The sequence below is a fragment of the Phaethon lepturus genome, unplaced genomic scaffold (genome assembly GCF_000687285.1).
Source record: "Phaethon lepturus isolate BGI_N335 unplaced genomic scaffold, ASM68728v1 scaffold2522, whole genome shotgun sequence".
NCBI lineage: Eukaryota > Metazoa > Chordata > Aves > Phaethontiformes > Phaethontidae > Phaethon > Phaethon lepturus.
Window position 1 is genome coordinate 193695 of NW_010521134.1, and position 19741 is coordinate 213435.

The following is a 19741-nucleotide window of genomic DNA, read 5'->3' on the forward strand; positions in this document are numbered from 1 at the left end:
TCTTTCACAATTCTATCATACCCTTTTTGAGGTGGGGAGGACACTGTAACTGCACCAGTTTTCAAGAAACTGGCACGTGTGCATTCTGACAGAGCTTTTATACATGATACACATATTTAACATCACGACCTCTTTTGTTGCATTCTCTCTCAGCATTTCCTAATTATACATAACTGTGTTTGTTCTGTATATTTTCTGACCACTGGTGATCACTGACCTGATGTTTTGCAAGGAAGTATCTATTACAATCCCTGGGTCTCATTCCCAACTTGTAATAATCAATTCAGAGTCTGTCACTTTATAGGTGTTGTATTATTACTACAGTTTCTAAGTTTTTTAAAATTAAAAGGAACAATAACTACATGATGCCATTCCTAATATATACATAATACAGCTTTTTGTTGGGAACAACAAAGAATGCTGCATCCCCAAGGAAGTCTGAGACAAGCCCACACACCTTTTGGTAAGGGAGGAAGATGTAAACTCTGAAGTATAGTTGGGTGTCTGTCCCGCATCCTTCAGATGGATATACTGCAGATGGTTATCCAAACTTGGATAAAAAGTGATTGTGTGTAAGAGCTACTGAGAGAACTGCCACTGATGCTGAAAACTTGGCTTAGTGGATAAAGTTCATTTTCTCTTACATGACTTGGAGGCTTGAGCTCCCAATTGTAAAGGAACATTTTGGTTCCTTTTACATGGATGGTAAAGTCCTTAGGACATGGGCTGTCTATTCTCTAGGAAATACCCACTACATCCATGAATATGTGAGCCAGTTGCTCTCAGTAGTGTTCCCCCACCTTTTCAGGTAAGGTTCTGGCTTTGCCTCTTTCCCCTTGGCTCTTTGAAGGTAAATTGCCATGTTCCTTTTCCATTTGTGGTACGGGGAAAAGGTGCATAGTTCCTGAAAAAAATTACCTGGTGTCTTAACAAAAAGCTTGGATACACACCCAAAACTTTTCAACAACCAACGTTCCAATTTATTCTAACACTGGAACCAGAGAGATATATCTTCATAGAAATGTACTTTATACTCTACTGCCAGAATAAATTGTGGAAACAGACATATGCCATAAGAGCTACTGTCTTTGAAAGAGAAACATCGCTGTCTGAAATGCTTTATTGGACTGTTCAGTGTAACATGATTCGTCTTGTCTCAAAAGCAACCTTGTCACCCACCTGGAGATGCTGTCATGCCTTGAAAGGAAGGAGGAAAGCAGCTTGGATCATCCTAGTGATCCCTTCTAAGCAGTATTCTCCTCTTTTTCACTCTCTCATATCTGTGAGTTCATTATTCCTCCTTTTAAAACAAAGTTCCTGAAATTCTGAACGTAATTCATCCTTTCCCTCTTTGCCAGGACTGTTAGGAAGGTACTAAGCAGTGAACTGCAAAAGGTTGCATTTGGCAGGATCCCAGATGATAGACTGCAAGGCTGAAAGGCAAAACCAAATCCTTCCAGCTGTTCCTGATGGGAGGAGAGGTGCACTGTGTGCTTTCCTGGTCTATATGTGCCTTTTTTTTTTTTTTCCCTTTTGCCTGTCAAATAGGAGACAAGTCTTTTTTTATACTGAATGTTTTGCACTTCGTGTTTTTATACTTTCTACTTTTGTGACAAAGTGTGGCGAGAAAGACCCATGTTACTGTTTCACAGAAAACAGTCTCGTAGTTGTGTATGCGTGTGTGTTAATTGATTTCCACTGAAACACCACCGGGGGAAAAAAAAAAAAAACAAAACAGTCATAACTTGTTTTAAAGGGTAAACTATTTTTGGGACCCTGACTGTCAGGGTGAAATGCTGAGCAGTATAATTTACTTTGCAGCCAGCACATATCTTGTCATTTAGCTCCCTGTAGGATAGTTGCTGTGGACTCCAGTTGCTGCAACGGACTTGAGGTTATCAAGGATTTACACTGGGCAACTTGTGGCAGATGATACCTCATATTGTTCATTTGAACTTTTTGTTTAACAGTAGGAGTTTGAGATGTAATCCTGTTAATTTTCTGTGGGGCTTTCAAAATTGCATTTTTATAAGGTACAAAAAATGATTAAAATATAACACCATGTCCTATTTGCTTTCACAGCAAGAAAAGCTGGGTGATATCTGCTTCTCCCTCCGTTATGTGCCTACTGCTGGCAAACTGACTGTCGTCATTCTGGAGGCAAAGAACCTGAAGAAGATGGATGTCGGTGGACTATCAGGTATGTGCATGAAAATCTGCTTGTAGATTTTGCAGGCTTGTAAAGGCAGAAAATGACCTCATTTTCCATTGGAGATCTCTTGGTTGAGAAGGTAAAGGCTCTTGTTCACTGTCTGAAAAATGCAGTTTGTTTTTTCTGAAATTTAGGATATGACTGAGTATATGAGAACTCATTCTAGCTTAAAGGAATTTCATTATACATTGCATTCCACTCCAAGACAAGGTCTGAAGTGTTAAACAGTCAGATGACAGTGCAAGCTCTCTGTACTTCTCTCCTGTTGCCTGGAGATAAATACAGACTATTCAGGCAACAAAAAAAAATCTGACTACTATTCCTATTGTCTGTATAATCTCACAAAATGTGACTATTTCCCTGCAATGTTACTGATAACACATAACAGAGGAACTCTCCACAGGCCACCATGCTGACTGCTGGTTGAGGTGCTAGGATAATTATTTCTACATTTGAAGGGCTCCGGTATGATTGGTCCCATGCACAGAGTTGGGAGTGCTCTGCATTTGCATGTACACCAGCAATCAAAATGACAGTCTTGCGCTTGTGGTAGTCATTGAGGTTGATATCTCCAACATTCTCGGTACCTACCAGTAGTCCTCGTAGTCTTTCCTTAGAGTAAGGCTATACACACCGTGAGTGAGATGATGTATGCCATCTCCAAGGGAGGGTGCAGTCAGCACACGTGACCTCGGGACTGTGTCTCTGTGGTAGGGCTGTGTCCCAGGGACATGGTGGAGCTCTGTGTAGGATTCTGTTCTCTCCTGTGTCTGGAATTTGGACAGAAATTGCTGTCCAAATTGCCTATTAGCTGAGACCAAATTAAATAACAAGATGCTTTATAAGGAGAGGTCTTTCCAAGATAATTTTATTTTATATACCTTCTGTTTAAAAGAGGCAGTTTCTACCAACCATTGAGAATAAGGATATTTCCAGCACAGCTCTAGAACCGAAAACTTTTACAGCTATCACTAGCACACATGATGCAATTGCCAATTTGCAATCTTGCAACTCCAAGACGATGCAATTGCCAATTTTGAATTAGCAAGTGACAAGAAAAAAATGTTTTGCTTTTATTTTTATATAATCTTAGCACAAGATGAGAGTTATATCCAAAATACACAGAGAAATGGGAACCTGCTAAAAGCAAGCCTGAAGGTTTTATTTACCACTTTTGATGAACGATAACAGGAGGACCTTCACAAAGTGAGGGAAGCAAAATCTCTTATCAGTAACCAGTTATCTTTTTTTTATTTTACTTGCTTCTAAAGTCTTCCACTGCACAGCAACAGACCTAATAAAGTAAAAGACATCAAAATATTGTTGTAGCCGTTACCTCAATGAAGTCTAGCTTTTTCTTGTCTAAAATGGGTACTAGATTAGGATGCACCACTAATAGTTTCCCTAATGCTGGTACTGAACCAATTGCAAATTAATGTTCTCAAGCACATTTACTTCTCAGTTGTTTCCTAATGAAAGATTAGATTCTCATAATGGGAAGTGTGGGGTTTTTTGGCTCAAGTGTAGCTCTGAGAGCCAGACCATCTATATTCTTTCCCAAGTTTTGCAAGAAATGTGATGGATAATGAGTACTCAGCTCATAAGAAAAGAAAGGAAGGGGCAGGGGAAGCACTAATGAACTGAAGACCTTCTACAAACTTCAGATGGAAAACCTAATGCACTGTGTTGGAAATAACTTTGAGGAAATGAATGGGCTGAAGCACATAGAGGACATTTAAATGTATTTTTAGGGGATGACAGGTTTTGTTCTCCTTTTTTAAGGCCATGCCAAACTAGAAACATCATGTTCTCTCGGAGACAAACAAACCCAATGGGATACCATGGTTGTAGCAGGAATTCAAAAGTCGCTGACAGTGATAAATGGCAGTTAGTATGGTATTCCTGAGGCAGTAATTATAGATGTAATAGTGTTGGTTTAAAGTAGATCGAGTATCTTTCATTAGGGAATTTATCTTTTGAATAAATTATACAGAAATAACTTTTGAAATCAAGCTGAGATTCTGTTGTCATTATTCACACTAAAGAATACAGTAAAAAAGTACAGTATTGCTAGGTGGTAATGAAGGTGACGGGATTTTATCACGATTAGCGAACACTTTCCCCACTACTTTTGTTATTTTCTCTAGATATTAAAATGGCTTTTCGTTTTGCAAAATGGAAAGTTTTGCATTGCAGTGGAGGTGGGAAAATGCTAACAATCAAATGTGATCTTCAAACTGAATGTTACCTATATACTCAACAGCACTTACTGTCACCAAGGGAAAGCCATTAGCAAGAGGTGAAAATTATTTAGTTGACACAGATGGGGGAAAAATCTTAGAAGTTTGTCAAAAATAGGCAAAAAGTATCTGTTTTTTTGAGTTTAGAGTATGTCTTTTTGTTATTGTCTCCTATTGTGGAGAAGATGCTGGAAAAGCAGAAGACAGACGTTTGGGAAGGTCTCTGCTTTCTCTTGCATCCAACCTTTATGCCTTTCCGTGGAGTTACCTGCCCTGCAGAAAGGAGGAGCAAAGCCCTGGCTCCTGCAGAGTCTGACACAGCGGTGCCGAGCGTTCGCAGCGCAGCAGCGGCGACCTCGCCGTTTCCTTCTGGCCGCTTCTCTCCACATCTTGCCTCTTACTTCTGCTAGTAAATATCTGCTATACCTTTGCACCTCTGCAGTGTAGAAAAATTTAGCATTTATGTTAATCTTTAGTCCCAGTGCAAAGAACCAGTCGCTGTGGCTCAGTAGCCTTCTGAACTTCTGTTTAGAAATTTACTAAATCTGTTATTGTGGTCAAACTTAAATGCGTGCTTGATTTTTAGCATGTATATTTATGTTGGGCAGATAGAGAGCCCAGTTACAAAAGTACCTATCAAAAGCAAGAGACTAATCAAAGCAGATTGAGAGTACTACCTTTCCTAGCAGTTCCACAGGGCTTCCACTGGTGAAACCTTAATCCTGCTAGTCAGTGTTTATATCCTATTTAATGGTTACTACAGTTGCAAAAAAAAGCCTATATCTCCAGCATTTTGAACTTTTCCATAAATATTCTTAGTCAAAAGCCAAGCACAAATTACTTCGGAAACAGACAATGCAAGACAACAGACTAATCATCAAATTCATTAGACTCCTTTTAACAAAACCAGATCACCCATTTGAGCAATAAACTCCCAGGTCTTAAGCTTAATTGCAACATCAGGCTGTGACTAAAGCAAACCTTGGCTCAAACACTGGAACGGTTCAGCCTGAGCTCATCAAGTCACCACAACAAGTGGAAATTATTACTTCTGTTGGGCAAGGGCCTCTGGCAAACAATTATGCATGTTTTAAAATGGCATTTTAATTATTTAAATTATATTCAAATGCATTTTTAATACGTCTGACATCTGGCAGGTGATATGTAGGAATGTAAGCTGCAAAGAGATTATTTTTATTTGTCTGAATTTGGTAAACTTGGGTTACATGGCTTTATAGGTATCCTTCACCCAAAATGTCTACAAGACTTAGAAGCTCAGGTCTTACAGCAAATCAAGGAAACTTAGACTCCCAAGTCACTGTGTTAGTGTTTGTTTGGGTTTTTTTATTTCATTTAGGTGATTTGCAAAATTAGACAATTTCAAAGCCAGACTGCAGTTTAATCTCTCCAAACAGGCCATAGAGACATAGCCTGACTAATTCCTCCATAAGGGCACAATGCAGCTCAGCAGTGCCGTTCAGTTCACAAGGGTTGTCTATGAATTATGATACTTTATTCAGGTTTACAATCCCTTCTGGACCAGAAAGAGGGCAGGAATTATCTGCAGCTTCCCTACGAGATACTCATTTTAATCAAAGTGGTAGTGTTTTCACATACGCATTTAAATCAGTATGAAACTTTTATCTAAATTAATTTTAATCTCATTTTGTATTTGTAGTTTTTATTTATTATCTAAAGAAAAAATGATTGTTTAATCCTCAGCACATCTGAGGTCTGTGCAATAAATATAGTGCTTCTTTTTATTACATAGGAAGATTTCCAATATTAACACACATTTATGCAGGCATTTCTATAGATTTCCATGTATTTAGTCGTACCCTCCATTTGTATTCATTTTTGTTCCTAACATAAAATAAAAGCTTTCATTTCAACTCCCAGCAGCTTTCCCTGCTTTGACCAAGTGAATTGTTGAAATAAATTGCCTGAATACATTGAAAAGCATTTTCCCTCTGAACCTTCAGAAGAGGTTGGGTCTGGCACCTGGACAGGCTGTTGTTATGGGTGTGTAGCTACCCAGGCCCTTCGGCTTAAATGCCTTTTTTTTTTTTTAAGAACTTCAGCGGCTCTATGTATTACTGGCACAATACTGTTTTGTCTCACAAAGTCATCCCTTAGTAGCTGATAATAAGTATAAGCTTTAACATAGCCTATCATCTTTTCAGGATTAATTTCAGTATGGTTTGAAACCTTTGAAAGATAATGTGGTTTTGTTCTCTGTGTACTATTTCAGTATGCTTAGCTTTCAGTGGAAATTTTTTTACCAGGAATGCATCCTAGTAGCAAGCAATGTACCATCCCCTTACCTCCTCAGCACTGCTGCCTGCCACCACTCCCCCTGACCAAACCCAGAGGTTCAATGGGGAGGAGATGTCCTAGCTGGCATGGGCTCAGGTATTGCCTTAGGGACTGTTGCCAAGTAGCAAATATTATAGCAGACCCTAAAGCGTACCTATTTATGCCAAATTAATGCTTAGGAAGAACTGGAAGGAGAAGAGGATTGTCACTGCATCAACATGCTCTTCCTTCTGCAGAAAGCTGCAGATACAGGCGTGAAGAAAAAGGGGCCCATAGTCCAGTCCATTATGTGTGAAAGCTAATCTCAATATTTATGAGCTATAAATAGAAAATACACAGCACCTCTTTGTATCTGCCAAGCAAATACTATAAAACAGAACCATCTCTGGGGACCAAATGGTACTATAGCAGAAATAAAGCTAAGTTTCTACAGACATTTATTTTAAATATTGCATTCAAATTCAAAAGGCTTGGTTGAATGTCTTAGAAAAGAATTGAAAAATTAAAAATTGTTTAGAGACCAGCCCTTTGAAGAGAGAGTGAATGCTCATGAATTATGCAGTCAGAGCATTCACTTTAATAACTTCATTAAAACGTAAGAAACCTTAAAAGCTAGCTAACACAAACGCAATATTATGGGGAAAGAAACACACCATTAGTGCCGTGGCCTTGCTATAAGCCGTGTTGTAAGCATAACTCAGTGAATATTAAGAGAAAAGAAAACAGCCTTATTAAAAGATAAAAGTAAAAATAAACAACAAACACCACCGCAACAGCTGCATTTTGCAACTACCCTAATCCTAAAGAATCCAACAGGGATCAGTACGAACAAGTATTTTAAGATCTCTACTTACTGTGAGGATTTCTACAGCATCTAATATCTCGGTATCTCTACTGTGCTACACTGGCAAAACTTCCAACAGTAGATGGCTGCAGCAATACATCTCTCTAACGCTTGCAAAGCCATCTCGCAGCATCGCAGTAAATTCACTCTGGGCTCCTACAGCGGTGATGGAAGCGGTCACCAAATCTCCATCATGTTAAAATCTTTCTCTCCTGCCTGGGATAACATTCCTGTCGGTGACATCTTCCCTAAGACTGGGCAGTAAGGAGGGGAATCTTGTCTGAAATGGTCCTTTTTCAGGGCGTAAATAAGGTCTTCAGCAGCTGTTTCTTCTAATCCCAATTCAAGCCTTTGACATCAAACTACCTTCTTCCTCAAGTTAAAAGCTAAAGAAAGCAATTCCAAAATCAAAATATATTCCAAGTTACAATGTATTCATCACAGAAACCATACTAAAGGATACATAGGCTCTCATATTCCAGGACATTTTGGGGAGTCTTATGAGGAAGCTGTCAGGTAATTGACCATTTTGGAGTGAGTACACAATTTCCACTGAATCATATGCTACAGGCTATTGCACACAATAATATGTTGTATTAGATGAACCATCAAATGTGGCAATTCCTACAAAGAAGCAGAGTCAAATTGTCCTGCTTTTTTTCCTCCTAAATGGGGAAAAAGAGGTTGTGCCTGCTGATTACCAGTGGAGTTGTACAAAACCTGTAGGCATTGCTCTGAGAAAACTCAGGGCAAACACTGTGCCGAAAAAGCGCCTGGGCTCAGGAGGTGTTTTAGCAGCTGCTTGATTTGAGAAAGGAAAGAAAGCTTATTTTATGTGTACATCTCCTTAATCGTATCGGCTGACCAAAGGTACAGGAGGTCAGCACCCAGCTGTGGGACTCTGCCAGCCAATAGTCATTTTCTGGCATTACTCTTGATTTTCCCCCACTCTCCCTTCCCCAAAGCAGAGAGCAGGAAGACTTCTTATTCCTCTATTTGAATAGCCACATCTAAATAATGTATTTTGTGTGTGTTTATATGTGTGCTTCTTCCTGATTAAATTATAGTGTGCTTTTATTTGGTTATGTAGTCCCAAAGCAAGTGTGAAGATGTGTGTGTTAATTACTTATATGAAAATAAGATGGTTAATACTTCAGCTTTTCAAGCTCTACAAGAATTTCATAGCAATGTGAGTGGCTGTAAAATGGATGTAAAAATACTGTAGATAGATTCTGGAGTCCTTAGGGAAATTAGTCAGTCATCTTACAAGTAAGTTTAATTTATTTTTACTCTCTGAAAATTGCAGCCTATGTCTTTTCTTTTATTGGGTTTGAAGAAAAACATTATAATGTGAACTCAAAAAGAAAATGTCTTTTTTCATCTCTATAAATACACTTTAGATCAGTGCTTAAATGTTCACAGTAAGGAAAGTATGATTGAGGGTATTTCCTTTTTAGGACTCTGTAAAGTCATACAGGTTTTTAAGACAGCATGATGAGCCTTTTATTAGCACTGGTGACATGGTTGAGATTTGATAAAGTTTGTAGGACTTTCTGAATAAATAGGAACAACTTTAAATTCAAGTTTTTACATTACTTGAAATCCCACATGCATTTTTTGTTTGTTTAATCCCATGTGGGCAAGAAAGATGATTAGGTTGTGCTAGATCTTTACGTGGTTACTTCGTAGAGGCCTCCTGACTGTTTCCAATGTGTAACTCCTTTGTGTGCACATAACAACGGAAAGAAACATTTCACAAATTAGACCCTTGATCCTGATCCTGAATTATCCCTGAAGGGAGCAGGGATTGTATGCTGAGAAGGGAATTGCACATCTCCTCTAGTACACTGTGCTGAAAATACATCTGTGACAACAGAGAAAGCATATACGTCAGTGTAAGGAGAGAGATAGGTGTTTCCAGTTCTTTGTCAGTATCATTACTTTACGTATATGCTTTATGGGTGACAGTTCTTCAAATCTGTTCACGCGTTTGGCAAGTGAAGCTCTCTGTTGGCAGCTAGAAGGTGCTTATCATTCAACAAAAATGGAAAAGAAGTTTTCCCATTGCCAATGCCAAAATTTACTTTCCAAAACCTTTCTAACTGAAGGTGGAAGTCAAGTCCTGCCCTGTTTTCTGTTGATGCAGTTCCCCGAAAAGGTCCCATTGCCCTTCTCAAGGTAACAGGAGAGAAATATAATCTTGTTGCTGATTGAGAATGAGGTGCCAACATTCAGTTATTCTTCTTGTGGCTTTTGTGTGTCTCCGGAAAGTGATATGAGTCTCAGTGGGAGTCTCTTTCCAAGTATTTTATCCCTCACTTTACTTCCATGACACTAGTGATGAGGTAGAAAAGCAGCATTTGAGCTCTGTTCCTTCCTTCCAGCACAGGCCACGCTGCCTTAGAGCCACCTTGTTCTAGTTGAGTCAGTCATGGGGGTAATTACGTGCCAATAAAGTGGAACAGAGAAGCCCAGAAATGCCACTTTTCCCTGGTAGAGAGGCTTGTGTGTGGTGGAGATGAGAATTTATTTGGGTTTAATTCCTAGCTACTGTTTTTTGTGCTTTTGTTTATTAGCTGTGAAAGTCAACACAGCAGGTGTCCTGTCTTCATGAGGGTCTTTTGTATCATCATTAAGGCATCTTTACATCTTCTTTGTAATAAACTGAATAACTGAGCTCTTCAGACATATTATTGTAAAGGGTATGTGTCACTTTGTGAAACTTTCAGATGTATTGAAGGGGAAAACAAGGCTGGATATGAGCGAAGTACCTACACAAGCAACACCTTTGTTTAGATACTTAGTTTATTTAGGACAGCTAAGGTGCTAGGCAATTACTTTACAGAGCTAAAGCTAAGAGAGGAACCTAGTCTTTTTTTTTTTCCCCTTAACGATACAATTATTTTTAAACTAAAAACGGGGGGGGGGTTTCTTCATTATACCAGTCTTGTTATTAACACGGTACCAGATGTGTTTCTCTCAACTGCTGGGTCTGTCACCAATCTAATGCAATAATAAAACTGGTAATATGGAGGCAACATCTCCAGAAATTTTATGGTTGTTAGTGCAGTGACTTTAGTCCATAGGAGGAGATTAAGATTTTCTTCCTCTTTTGTTTATTAAGCTATCTTTTTTCTGTCTTATTGATGAATATGCTATTGCTCATTCCCCACATGAATTCCTTTTGTTTCTGCCGAGCAGTCTTCAGGTTTACAAACAGAAACATTTTTTACTCCCTTTAAAGCAAAATAATTTATGTGCAGGGGTTTCGTGTGGCATCCCAACATATTAGGTATTATGGTCATAATTATTGAATAGTAAAAATAGTGATATATAACTGAGGAAATACACAAATAAAGCACAGATCACATAGCATCTGTCCACTGTGTGTGCCAACAGACACAAACTTCTTTGTTTGACTGCAAAAAAAAGTTATGTAACACAATTGACCAATGTGCAACGGGTAACATGTACAAGTTTTCTTGCAAAACATGCCGAAAAGAAAATCTGCCATAAAGAATCCCACCCACTGCAAAGCTCAGCTGTTTTCTACTTTTTTTTTGTGAAGGCAGAAAGGAGGATTTGTAAGCTCTGTATTGTAAGCGTTGTCACAACATAATCTTTCTCGGATTTGAGTTTGTCAAAAACCAAATAAAGACACAGATATACATTATAAAGCTGTTCATGATCTAATAGTAGGCAGAATCAAATTTTAATTCCTGTCCATTAAAGAGCGACACACAAGGATTTCAGGATCCAAATGTAATCTCTGCAGCTCAGCAGCATCTCTGTAGAAACTGCTTCAGGTCAGAGAAGTAAGGGGTTCTGTTTAATCTCAGCTATCAAGCCCAGTTTGTGGGACCTCTTTTTCTTTGGATTCCTGGTGGTATCATAGAACACTTTACATACATACACTGGTCTGCAGGTTAAGTCCATCTTTGCAGTGAAGAGAATATGGTAATGTCCTGATTGAGCCCTGGTGAGAAAGCATCTTAAATTCTGTTTGAGCCTCTCTAGAACTCTTTGCAGTCCAACTGGTTCCAGGGCCAGACGCAATACAACGTTGTGAGGGGACACGTTCCTGCAGTAAAAGTTCCAGGAAGATGAGTTGGAGTACCCGGCTATATCGGCTGCTTCCCATCAGCAAACCGTCACATGCTTGTCAACATTTGAGGGATGCTAAAAGTAGTGATTATGAGAGCATGCAACATAATGTTTTTTTTAAGTTCAGGAGCCCTGGCTGTGTGGGATGTGAAGAAATGCTTATGTAAGGATGTGACAGCATCAGCAAGTCTCACGCTGCAAATTGTTTCAGCTGGTTGGGAGCTAAGTTAATTCAGGCTGCTCCCTTATGGCTAAAAAAATAAAGGAAACTGTTTAATTAAAAAGAAGTGCACATTATTTTATAAATAAGGTATCTGGCATTCTGGATCTGGAAAGCTGTGGGAACAAAGGTGTTCTGGGGAGAGGTTTCTGCTGTTGTCGTTCAAAGTCACTTTCACTGGGGCTAAGCAAGCATAAAGGGTATCGGACCAAACTCCTTCCTGGACAGTGGAAGTCAGGGACTGGCTGAGTCATTCCCAAAGACTGTCCGTAGTGCCCCATTGCTGAGGAAGAGCTACTTCAGGAAGATACTGTCTGGCTTCTGGTCGGGAAAGCAGCACTTGACAAGAATTATCTTTCCATCTGCTGCTCGGCTCAGTCTTTGTGTCTGGTAGTCCCTGTGGGAGAGCAAGTGACTGTTTTCCTAAACTGATCAAGTTCTTTGACCTGAATTAGTCAAGAAATAGACTCAAGTATGAGATAGATGTTACTTTTGTCTAATCTGGGCATGGATTCCACCTTTTTGATCCGGGTTTGGATTCCTTTCACAACAAAATGGAGTAGTATAAGAGAATCCACACCAAAGCATAAACAATCATTGATGTTTTATAAATTATTCAGACAAGCACATCTTCCACGTACACCAGTGCGCACTTGCCTTTGTGTAGCTACCATGTGCACTATATTATAAAATACCAGTTGCTGTAGTGTCTAGGTATTATGGTCCTCAGCTTCAGATTCCATGAGGTAGCAGGGGATATGGACTTGATAGCTATTCAGCCTTGAAGCAGGTTTTGCACTGATGAAATGTTCCATTGCATTAAGAGTTGGCAAAAGCCCAAGGCCAATAGTAGTCCACTAGTAATTTAAAAAATAGTTATGTGATCAGTGGAATTATAAGGCATGACTTCCCTTAAATTTTGGAGTGTGACTGGGTATTCTGATGTCTAATAAAATACGTGCTCCAATTGAAACTTTTTTCCACGGCTTGAACATCCGTAATATCTCTTTCACATATGTATTTTCTGGTGTGTAATAAGAGGTGAGACCATGTTGCAGTTTTCACCTCATATAGGGATATTTAGTAGGCTCGCTCTATTCCACCTGGCTGCCTACTTTCACAAAGCTTGTAGGGATTTAATATCCTTGAGAGGCTTGTGATCCTGTCAAGTTTGATCGACACTGGCCACTATACTAAAAAGGTATAGAAAGGGGGCAGTCAGTCCCCAGGCTGGTACTTGCACACAAAAGACAACAGAATGATTACCTACACTGTGTTTCCTTGGGAACCCAAACTAAAAAAAATGTACTTTGTTTTATTGTAAATCCAGTGACAAACATGCTTTGATGACTCATTTTTAAATTTATTCTCATTTTCTTGCTGGGTGGTGTTTTTTTCTTTCTTTCTGATCTCTGGATAAAGTGAATTAATTTTTTTTTTTAATCTATAGAGCTGTTCCAAATCAATCCATTACTTGCTCTCTAGTTTTAATTACTTTCCATGCATAGGAGACCCTGAATCTGAATAACCTAAGACATACCCTGATTTTAGAAAACAAATTTTGGCTCTGTTGGCTGTTGGCATCGTACTTCAGCAAAGAGCATGGTCTCCAAGCGTTCCATTGCTGTGCATTTGCGTACGGGTTTGCTTTCTGCAGAGCATTCACAGGATAAGCACTTTGACTTTTCTTGTTTACATGTTGTTCGCTGTATTTTCTCTTTGTTTACAATTCCAGTGTATTTGAATCCTGATAGGTTAAATGAAAGGGAAGAGACTAGCCCAGTCATTTTTCACCAGCACTTTGAAGTACATGCAAATCTGCTTGGGCATCAGTCCAGCCCTGTATAATATCAAGCAGGGGACATCCTGTCTGAGAGAACAGATTGTTAGTTCAATTATATTCCTGAAATTGAGTTAAATTTCCATGAAACCTGCTTCAAATGTGAAGAACCCAAGGGGATTGGGGGGCTTTTTGTTTGCTTGACTTATGTTATAGCAATCAGGCATACTAGATGAGATGCATTGTATACGTGCGTCTTCAGTGTGCTGTTTATGGCTGTTTATCTCATGTTTGATAACAGGGTATAGTAAGTCAATTGATAGTGCTGCCATAGACAAAAGAAAGTTATTGTACTCAGCTTGATGAGAAAGGTGGAGGAGCTTGGACTCCTTGTCTAAAATTTTGTTAGTGATGTTATATAGTAAGCAAAGAGAATACAGAAAAGTTCCAAGCTGCTTCTTGATATGATTAATGACAATTCCTCATTAATGGTGATCAAATTTTCTGTCACTGGCCTGGGTTTCGAAAGTATGACACAGTAATTAAACGGTCCTTCAGTATCTTTGGGTCAGATGTGGTTACAAGTGCTGTCTTGGGGCCATTGCTAATCTTACTGGACTGAGAAGTGTCTCTTGCTAGTCAGGATTGTGTCTGGTATATTGAAAAGAATGGTAGCCTTCCTGTAACACATAGCATTTCAGTACATTTTTTGGTAAAAGAGCAGACAGTACAATTTTTCTGGCAGATATCCAAGCATCCATATGGTACAATAGTGTTCTGTATTAATTCCAGTGTTGTTTCATTGAAAGATCACATTCTGGTCAAATGCAAAACATTCATGCTCAGTTTTATGTTTTTACCTTTGTTTTTCTCTGTTATTTTTTATTTATTCTCAGAAGCATAAAAGCCGTCGTCTTCATCTGCCAGTTTTATTTTTCCATGTACACTGAATGTTTATTTTCCTCCTTGTCTCTCAAACTGTACACATATTTTAGGAAGTGAAAACTGGCTGTAACACACAGAGATAGATTCTGCCATTCCATAATATACCAGTAAGACATTTTTTCAGATTGTCCCACTGATTTCCATCAGGTGAAGTTTCTATTTTATCACATAAAGGGTGATAGAACTCAGATTTTGGATTTTGTTTTGTTTAAGCATCTACATGGTCACAGAATTAGTAAAGGCTTTGGCTACTGCTAGAGTACTCTGTGTTGACTGTATGTTTGTTCTGCTTGTGCATAAATGAATGATACCTTTTTGCCTCTAGGAAACAAGAAGCGTTGCCTGTCATTGTCTGTGTTTTTATTTCTTGTCAACAATTCTATGTGAATTTTATGTGGGGATAATAAAATAGTCTGAATAGCACATATTCCTAAATGATCTGCAAGCCATATTAAAGAGAAAAAGCGCAGTGATTAGAGTGTCTCACAAACTAATCAAAATGAAAGAAATAAGACTTAACATAAGGAAGACATTTTTCACAAGGGTGGTGAAACATTGGAACAGGTTTCCCAGAGAGGTTGTAGATGCCCCATCCCTGGAAACATTCAAGGTCAGGTTAGACGGGGCTCTGAGCAACCTGATCTAGTTGAAGATGTCACTGCTCTTTACAGGGGGGTTGGACTAGATGGCCTTAAAAGGTCCCTTCCAACCCAAAAATTCTATGATTCTATGCCATAAGAAACACTAAATCACTTAATGACTTAATCGGGTTAGCATGATAAATAAAGATACTTGGCAAGATGGAAAAATACATAAATAATTACAGTGAAAAGTATTTGAAAGAAATTGCATGCATGCTGCCAGGAAGGCAAAAATTTTGGGTTCGTAGAAAACACATAAAGTTGCCATCTATTCATCACTGAAGACCGGGCAAGCTAACACAGTCACATCACTGTTTTGACAATGGTCATAAAACATAAACCACTGTAGAACAGCACGAGATTTTCAATAACCACACTAAATCTACATAAAGCTTGTCTTTTCCTCTCCAAAGTCTTGGTAAGCTGGAGCATTAAAATTAGTTCAAATGCATATTTTCAAACTTTACGTCAACAGACTTGGCAGCATATCATAGAATCATAGACTCTTTGGTTTGGAAGGGACCTTTTAAGGTCATCTAGTGCAACCCCCCTGCAAAGAACAGGGACATCTTCAACTAGATCAGGTTGCTCAGAGCCCCGTCCAGCCTGACCTTGAATGTTTCCAGGGATGGGGCATCTACCACCTCTCTGGGCAATCGGTGCCAGTGTTTTACATGTGCTGACATCAGACCTCCAGTTCTATTCTGTTATGGGCATAAAGCTGAATAGATAACATACTAACAAATTAAAGACAATGAAAGGCGAGACAAGCCTTACTGAAATGATCAGGAACTTCTGCTTACATTTTTATTTCAAATAAGGACAATTCATGAATTTGAACTCCAGTGGATGACATGAGTTTTGGATTTCTTTCTTTTCTACGCATGAATAGATCATTGATATATCTTGATTTGTCCTCTTGTGCATGCAAAAAAGTGGCATTCAATTATTCTTATGAGGCAGATGACTTTTAATAGACGAAATGAATAACCATATACGAACAACTTTGCACTTACCTGTGGAAGAAAATTACTAATTAAAATAGTGAATTTTACAGTGATTTTTAAAAACAGGAGCATAAATATTTGGCCAAGTCATTTATGTATCTTGAGATACAGAATTAGAAGTCAGATGGCATTTTCAGTATTTTTCAGATTTTTCTATGAAAGGTGGTTAACTGCACTTTTGAAAATCCCATCCACACTTAGGCTTTTAAATGCATTTTAAACTGTACTTTTTCCAAATTTTCCTGATTTGTTCAGTCACGATGACCAAATTTTCACTGAATTAGCAGTTCAGGGCCAAGTCTTGATAAACTGAAAAGCAGAAGGTTGGTGTCTCAGTTATATCGAAACTTTTACATAGCTCTGACAACACAGAGAAGCTGTTAACGTTTTGTGGGGTTTTTTTCAATGACTTAGAGAACTTAAATTCAAAAAAATACTTTCTAATACTTGAGGCTTCATAGATATTTTAGGGCTTAAGCTAAGGCTTACCTGAGTCTCTTAGATGTGCAGTCAATAGGGAAATGATGGAGTGCATGTGAATTTAACCATCAGTTGACTTGGATAGCCAAATTTGAAAAGGAGCACTCAGAAGAAAAATGTGCATATTGCTCGTTCCCTAGAGCTCTTTTGCCCAAAAGTTGATTCCTGGGTGTCAGTGAACCATATAGTGCTAGGTGATAAAAATACTAAAAGGAGAGCTTAGACTGGGAAGTACTCTTGACTTTCTAAGGCATCAAAACAAAACCAAAAGAGAAAAAGTTCAACCGTATTTGAGAAGTACCTCTGGCATTTCTCAGGGAGACTCTAAACAGTAGTATTCCAAATGGCTCTGCAAATGCAGTTGCGTGAGGCAGGGAGATACGAGTGGCATGGGAACGTGACTAATTTAGTAGTAGCTTCTGCTTTGAATCTTTGGAGAAATTTTACTTTCTGGTGCCCACTTTAGTGTATGCTTTGTGGGTGGGCTTTAACTCGTAACATCCTAATGTAAAATGCTTGATGATCCCAGCAAAGTAAAATGTCATAAACTAGAGATCTTCATTTGTCCTCATCCACCTACCTGTCCTAACCAGTGGTTTGCAAATGAGACATTTTCTACCACATGTCCTTCTTGTCCCAGGAGACCTTCCTTCTCTGTTTCCAGGGACGGCTACATGTTTTTACCAAGCATGCAAAGGCTGTGCTTTGTGCAGAGCTCGGTCACAACCTCTCAGTCTGTCTATGTGCTAAGCATGAGCTGAGCATGCCGACCAGAGAGCATCCCAGAGAGGTCTGAAGTGTGCAATTTTCCATATCACTAAATGTTTCAGAGAGTGAGGGCATCTCCACATGTTGGGTGACCAAATTAACATGTTCTGTGGGAGGTGCAGTGGTGGGATGTTGGACACTTAGGAAAAAATATTTTTCCAGGAAACACTGACAGCTGTGTCCTCTCACATGCATGTGTAAGGTCTTTTTACATTTACTTTTTTCAGGACCCAGGATGTGCCAATGTTCTTCTGTGTGCACCCAAATGCTACTTTGAGCCTTAAGGTTAACTCGTCCCAGATTTGCTAGTAACTTGTTGTTTGACCGTATGTAAAGGTATTGGGCTAAGTTTGACCTTGGAGAGCATTTCTTTATGCCTTTGCACTCATAACATCTCCAGTGTGGGACAGGATTGCCTCTTATCATATAAAGCCAGTGGTCCAACTGAAAGGGGCCTCTGAGTACTTCTGTGCCAGTAATAATAGTAAGTCTTGAATTTCCTGATTTTTCCTTCCTCCTTCCATCTGTGCACAGCTCCCTTTCTTCCCTGAGACTGTTGTATATTATTTGTGTCACAGCTGTAATTAATTAAGGTCTCCAGTCAGTTTGATTATGCTCATGCCCTCAAAAACATTACCCCAAAAGCCACATAGCAGAATTTTAAATATTTTTCTTCCTTACCATCAACTGAGCATAAATCAGGAATATAGTGGGTGAACAGGAAATTGTAAGCACTCCTTATGAAATGCAGAGTTGGGTATTTTCTCAGGGGTGTTAACTGGTTTGCAGTCACTGCTTGTGGTACGCAAGCCTGAGAACCATTAGCCCAACACAGTTTAAAAACTCACAGCTGAAAATGTACTCTGCAGTTTTTTATATTCACAGAAATTGAGGTACACAATTCTCCAGTTCAAATTTGTAACAGATTTTTTTTCAACTTATCTGCGTACTCAGTCTCACTGATGAATGGAGGAACATCTGTAGATTTCAAAGCAAATTTTGGTACATCTGTAGCTGAAACTGTCTCAAGTTCCCATTGAATCAGATAACTCTTATCAGATATCCTTGAAGATGATAAGAGGATCAATGCTGTCAGCAAGTGCACAGCAGCACAAAAATACAGTTCGGCGATAAGCAGCTTCATTGTAATGCAAAAAACATCTCAGCACCCCAGCTGTTCTGGGAGTGCGTGTGCAAGAGTTTGAGTGATTTGAATACAGGATTCCTGGTACAATAATTTCTGCCACACATGAGACCCAAAATGATTACTTGTCCCTGTAGGGTAAATGGACCTGCTCATCACGCAGGTCTTTGTAGAGATAATGTATACACCTGTTTGGAAGATTTCGTAGTTGTGGTTGAAATACGAGGTCTGAAGCTCAAGGGTTAGGAGGGATGGTTAAGCTTTAAAATCACTTGGAAGCAGCTGATTTTAAGTTGCCATGGCAAAGGATTTTCAGACAATGAGAAGCTTTTACATTAATATCTTTGTAAGCCTTGTTGTGATAGAATCGCCTCTGTGAAGAGCAGTCTCTTTCTTGCTCCTGCTGACACACACACTGATAAAATCATAAAGTAATTATACAGTGCTATAATGATTTTTGGGTTTCTTCTCTGAGGCTTTTGCCACTGGTTTGGAGAGTCTGTCTCTGATAGATTTTTATAATAGGCAACTGTACTATTCAACATTTTGTCATCAAAAACTATCAAGATACCCCCTGTGTTTGCCAAAAATACCAAGGAATGGAAACGGCAGTGATTTTCAGTAGTGTTTGTCTACTAATTCTGAGCAAAAAGTGAATAAAATCTATCTGCTCTTTGCTTTTCTTTTTGGATTGCCTTTTTTTTTACTTTGTGGCTGTCATGGCTTGAGTGTTTTGCAGCGTATATTTTGCAAATAGATTCTGTGGTCCTTCTGTCTTCCCCCTCAGTAGCCAAAATACAGGCCTGAAAAAGCGTCTGTCCCACCTAAGAGCAGGGTGAGATAAGAAAAGAAGTTTATTGGTAGGGGAGATGTGTGGAGAATTCCGAAGGGATTTATTTTGTTTCCCTTTTGGGAGGAGAGAGTTTAGCGTCCGCTCTTCTCAAGACAGTGTGGAGTCGTCCTGGTTGTCGCTGGTTAGATTGAAGGTCGCTCTCCTTTCGGTCCGGAGCAGAAGCAGGGCCCGTTCCGACGGTTCGCCG

The 19741-nt window shown here is 39.1% G+C and overlaps 1 protein-coding gene across 2 annotated transcripts in view; it reads left to right on the forward strand.

Moving 5' to 3' along the window:
- Positions 1 to 19741, forward strand: part of SYT1 (synaptotagmin I) — a 127463-nt gene that overhangs the window by 72567 nt on the left and 35155 nt on the right. For both annotated transcript variants that reach the window (XM_010281408.1, XM_010281409.1), the window contains exon 6: positions 2083 to 2200. In XM_010281408.1, coding sequence (XP_010279710.1) covers positions 2083 to 2200 — 118 coding nt within the window. The remainder of the gene's footprint in view (positions 1 to 2082; positions 2201 to 19741) is intronic.